Raw genomic sequence first — 5,740 nt, 5'->3', positions numbered from 1 at the left:
GGTTCAAGAAGACATATCACAAATTAAATTCACCTCATCAAAAATCCACTTTGGAGTTCCAGAGGTCTGAAGCAATGTAATGTATCTGAACAGCAACCCAACGACATCCTCCATGTGCTCTATCATCAATGATATCAATTATCAAATAGGCATACCACTCACAATTCAAAATTTCAGTATCAAATGGCCTTCTTGAATGAGAACTCACCATGGCCTACATCTGTGAGCTGTATAACGACACTGAAGAAAGAGAACTCATAACTCCAATCCCCTTCCCCTGCTTCCAAACTCATAGCCCATCCTGGAGAATTTAACAGAATAAAGAGTTAATCCGGGTAACCACTGTGAAATATCAGAACAGATATGCTTCCATAGGTGAAGAATGACCAAGTAAATCATATCAATCAACTGAACACTAAGTTGAGAATAACACCAACAGAGAGGTTTTACTTTCCACATATTGCGCCTGTGGGATGTATTTGCTCTTTCCTTTGTTGCATGTTCGAAAAATAATAATAATAATTCAACATTCAACTCTGACACTAAACACCATATTAGCCGCTTAAAATACAAACTAAAAAGAACTAATGACTCAATAGACTTGATATGATGCTCAATACAAGAGAGAAAATTAGCTTTGTATGTAATACCAACTGAAAGCGAAAGGAGTTTTTCTATATAGAGGGAAACCCAAGACATTATATTAAACTGTACAACAGCATGTACAAAAGGATAAGAACCAAGCTATGGCCCGATAGATTGAGACACTAAGCCTAATTAGAAATCAGTCACCCCACAACTGAAAGATCAAGACTTTCTTGGAATCAAAATGCATTAACCATCAGTGCATGCAAACCAATAAGGCATTAGCATAAGCAGTAAAGAAAGAGACAAAATTTAGACTCCTAGTAAATCTTGCCGCATGCTGACAATAACGCTTGATAGGCTTCGTCTGCGTTTGGCATTAAGGTGGATTAAAATAATCCCGTCAGGCACATCAATTTTTGCCTATTTTAGTGTTTGTTTGACCACATTTTGAGAACTTTTACTGCTAATTTCTACGGCAGATTATAAAATAAGCACAGCACAGCAGAATTCAGCAACTGCAAACTGCGCATCAACAATACAGGCAATTCTGGAAATAAGAAGCATAAATCTCGTTACTTCAAATAGCCAATAGACTTACCCAACTTTTTTAGTACGTAAAAGAGAGATCCTTCTCCTTCATGACCGATTAGATGGCTCACATACTTACAAGGACCTTCCTTGTAATGCCTAACATTTGGAGTGATTGGCCACAGTATTCGCAAATTATGACCTTGTTTTATAGGAACCGCTTTAACAAGGATCTGCGAGTTATGAGCTATCAAATAAATTTGATCCAGTGGTGCACTTGAATTGTAAATTCATTGTAAGCAAATGTAAACCTGGAGGTCTTTGCTTGAACATGGATGACCAGGAAAAGAAAAGTGCTTCCTCCCAACGTTCTTGATATCACAGAACTTACTTTCGACAAGGGTTTGAATGTTGTCAAGACTCTCTGCAAATACAGCAGATATAAGGCGAAATCAGAAAATATGGAGAATTTGCAAGGAAATGAAAAAGGTTGTAACATGGTCCGACAAAAAACCTTTTCCATACACAGCAAGCTGCATCAAGTTGGCTGAGTAGTGTGAATCATAGAAATTAATAAGCTCAGCCCTCGTGTCCAATCCTTTCTCCTTTGGTTTAACCTCCAGTGTGTCCCAATTTCCTAGATGATGCATGAGCAGAAAATTCGTCAGAAAACGACAAGTGTTCACCTTTCTCCCAAGTAGCAAAAATGTTCAGCTCACGTTAAAACTTCCATGACTTATCATAACTTCCATGGCCCTAAGTGTTCTCTATGTCTCCAGTTTACAGCTTTGACCACCAATAAATAAAATATTAAAACAATTGTTTAGTTTCGATGACCATTCTACAGAAAATAAATGTTCGTACGGCCACACTAAATCCATCTACATATGTTTGTGGTAAAATAAATCAAAGTTTAACTGCACTATGCTGAACCAACACTTGCTTTAGGGACCGAAGGGAGTACCACTGACGATAAAAAAAATGAGGGCATTGTACACCCACCCAAAGCAATCGAAGACCGGTTATTCTTAAGGTTGCAGTGAAGTACTACCACCGTCCTGGTTTATTAGTCCCCTTCGTATTTAGAGTCATATTTTGACTAGGATTTTAACTAATACATATATGTTATACATAGCAAAAATAGTATTATAGGAAACTATGTTCAAATACGAATCCAACGATATGATTTTTGGTTACATGCATTAACATTTTGCTAGTTAAATCTATGGTCAAATTTTGGCACAAAATACGAAGGGGACCAATAAACCAGGACGGAGGTAGTACTTTTCTTTTGCTATTAACAAGATTGTAATATTTAAGTGAAAGTTACAACAGTATGGCTTTGTTTCGTGCGGCATGACAGTAATATTAAGATAACAATATAAAGATGAAATAAATATTAGGTTGCAAGAAAGAGTATAGTTTCAATGTCTCATGGATGCATAAAAATGAGACACTGGCATTGATATGGAGCTAAAATACCCACCAGTGCTGAACTTGTGATATGGGTGGTTATTCGAGCAAAGATGCTTCTGGAGCTGAAACCAAAAGAGCATAGATGAGGAAAAGAGAACAAACAAAAAAGTCAATGACATGAAATACAACTGCAAGCACCAAATTAGGAAGGACTTCTAGGTGCCTATAATAATTGGACAAAGTGGTCGCAATGACACAATCACATGCAAAACGAAGTGGCCTTTGGCTGTACCAGTAATAGGCACAAGACAGGTCGTGCTTAAAATGGTTTACAATGTGCTTTAGAGTTCAGACTGGGCATTTAAGTATGTGTAGATAGGTGTATTATCATCTTGTCAGAAGATTCAATTCCGAAGATGGACTTCGGGTATTTATCCTGCTAGACTGGGTGTCTGTCGTTGCTAGACTGGGTGTCTGTCGTTGCTATATCCATTCTTCCACCAGACGTATGGTTTTCAGAGGGATATGTTCCCCTTATCCTCATGGCTATCTCAGCCAGGACTGTAATCATTATAATCACGGTAGAGCCTTAAGCTGTATTAAGAACACTTTTTTGAGTGATATTAGTCTTAATGAACTAGGATTTCTTACATTGTGCTCTTAAGGATTCCCAGATAAACTGAGCCCAGGAAGTTGTTTGAGTTCAGCATATAAAATGATAGGCAGTCTTAGTAACAAAAATGAAGAAGCACAAGTAGTACAGGACACATAGCAATTCGCTAGTCACATTGCATGGCAAAACAAATACAAAAGTTCATCCTATTTCTTGCGGGGAGGTATGATAAGAGTATCAGAACTTGAATATTAAATTATCATCAACTCATTATATCCTAGCAATGAAGAACCTTTAGAATGAGTGATACACATATCATTCATTTCTGGTTACCCAAATACCTATAGAGCAAAGACACTTAGGGTTGAGGACATTGATACCTCAATAAAGGTAATACAGGACATAAGTTTTAACATTTCTAGCTTAACATAACGCCATGCTCGTAGCAAGGTAAATCGCAAATCAAACCAGATATAAAACCATATGTCAAGCACAGTTGTCATGGGGAACAACTGCATTGTCCAGTGATGCAACACCCATTAGGACCAACAAAGCTATCCCTAAAAAGTGAGAAACAATGTGACTCTAAACTCTGGTTATTTAATTATTAATTACTCTGTTGTGGGTCTTTATTATAATCACAGGTCACAACCCTCCAAACAGTTATCAAATGGACACATGTTTCTGGAAAGGGTCCCTAGCTTCATGGCATACAGAACAAGGACAAGATAATTCAATTGCAATATGATACTTCGAAAACATTTAGTATGAAACGGAGTCCAAAATTGTTGAAAATGATTTCTGAATTTAGTAAACAAATATTGTCACGACTCCAAAATGTCAGAATACCATCCAACTTTATAACAGAATAAGATTTCTATCAGCAAGCTGTTTGTTGATTCAACATAAGCCTGAAAACTGGGAGTACCTGACTCATTCGCCATGGATCTGACAATAGATTTTTCTGGTTTTCTGCCAATGAAGAAAAATAGAAAAATTAGAAGCTGGTCCTCTCATTAGAATCAGCAGAACAGGTAAGAGACAACATATACCAGAGTCAACAGCTTTTATTTCCCTAAGGGTTGCATCAGGGGACATCAATGGCTTTATAAAAAATTGTGCGAACCTGAAAACAAGAGACAAGATGGAACAGGAATTAGCTTTTGCAAAACAAGGACAAGAAGGTAGAAAGAAAGAAACAAAAGGTACCTATCTAAAGCATCATCCAGGCTGTCATTGTTCACATCAAAATAGAAGTTTGTGTGTTCAGAGGCTGTAAAGGCATTTGTCGAACCACCATGCTACAAGAAACACACATATTAGCTAGCTAATGGTTATTGATTAATAACAGAGGATCCACCTAAGATGGTAATATCACTGTATGAACTATGAATCTGAAAAATAGCTAAGCCTCCAAGCAGAAGCTTTCCTACTAGCATTGTTGATGGTTTACAAGGCTTGACCTATGCCTGGCAAAATACCAGTGGTATACCATATGTTAGGACTTAGGACCATAGTTTAGGCACTGCCACAACAGCAATTTTCTCACTTTGCTCAATAACAGGACATTGTGGCCACATATCTCTGAAAAGAACTATATATCGAAACCAACCAGCACCCTATGATGATAAAATCATAAAAGAAGACTGTCCCATGATCAAGCAGATAATAGATTAGTTGCCCAAATTTTAGTCTATTCTGATGCCTGCTGCTTCTGTAACTAGAGTCCTTAAATATAGAATTGTCTTGCAAGGATCACACTATGTTCAAACTTCAAAGTCATGTTGCTGTTTTTCTGGGCAACTGAGTTGTTCTGAAGCATTTCCACTTTTTAAAAATCAGCTTGAGCTCAATCAAACAAATTACTACCACGGTGATACCAATCAGTTACAGAGAACCCTTTTTAATAATATATACAAACTGGAAAGGTGGAAATTTTACCCCTGGCAAACTACGTACCTCAGAAATGTACTTTGAGTAACTGTCTTCTATTGGATATTTTTCACTCGCGTAGAAAAGCATATGCTCTGTGGAAGTAGAACCAGGCATAAGCATGTTACAGATTAAAAAAATGCACAAACACCCACACGCTAGTACTGGAACATACATGTCATGGAGCTTTTTAAATGCTAGAATATAAACCAACAAGATGAAAAACAATGCAATGAGATTTATGCAGTAGATGGCGGTGCACTGGTACACAAAAAGTTACATCCTAGAGATAGAGCGATATGGAAAACAAGTCTAAAATATAGCAAGCACAATTTGTGGCATCTACCCTTAGGTTTATTTTGCAGGTCTACTTGGTACAGCTAGTTGCCACTCCTCACCACGTAATCTTTGAGCTCCTGGGTCACTATTACTTATTAGTATTAGTAAGATGCTGTGTTCAACATTCTATCAGGAGATGTCAATTTCACATTCAGATGTTCAGTTGCAAGCGAATCAAGTTCTCTCATGGCCATGCCATATGTGTTTCGCTGTTCTTTTTTAAAGATGAAGAGATGATGCTAGAACTTTACTCTAGGATGTCAAGGGGAATATGCAGAACTCGCACATCTTGAAAACCTTGTTTTTTATGGTATGATGCTTGAA

The 5,740-nt window shown here is 37.3% G+C and overlaps 1 protein-coding gene across 1 annotated transcript in view; it reads right to left on the bottom strand.

Moving 5' to 3' along the window:
- The window catches only part of LOC119363262 (insulin-degrading enzyme-like 1, peroxisomal), an 18,906-nt gene that overhangs the window by 11,372 nt on the left and 1,794 nt on the right, over positions 1-5,740 (bottom strand). The window contains exons 3-12 of the mRNA XM_037628576.1: positions 5,105-5,172; positions 4,355-4,446; positions 4,198-4,271; positions 4,074-4,117; positions 2,603-2,654; positions 1,631-1,753; positions 1,428-1,540; positions 1,187-1,349; positions 209-301; positions 34-119 (exon numbers count right to left, since the gene is read on the bottom strand). Of these exons, the coding sequence (XP_037484473.1) occupies positions 34-119; positions 209-301; positions 1,187-1,349; positions 1,428-1,540; positions 1,631-1,753; positions 2,603-2,654; positions 4,074-4,117; positions 4,198-4,271; positions 4,355-4,446; positions 5,105-5,172 (908 nt within the window). The remainder of the gene's footprint in view (positions 1-33; positions 120-208; positions 302-1,186; positions 1,350-1,427; positions 1,541-1,630; positions 1,754-2,602; positions 2,655-4,073; positions 4,118-4,197; positions 4,272-4,354; positions 4,447-5,104; positions 5,173-5,740) is intronic.

This window comes from Triticum dicoccoides, chromosome 2B (assembly GCF_002162155.2).
Source record: "Triticum dicoccoides isolate Atlit2015 ecotype Zavitan chromosome 2B, WEW_v2.0, whole genome shotgun sequence".
Lineage (NCBI taxonomy): Eukaryota > Viridiplantae > Streptophyta > Magnoliopsida > Poales > Poaceae > Triticum > Triticum dicoccoides.
This window is presented reverse-complemented; position numbering and strand designations above follow the sequence as displayed.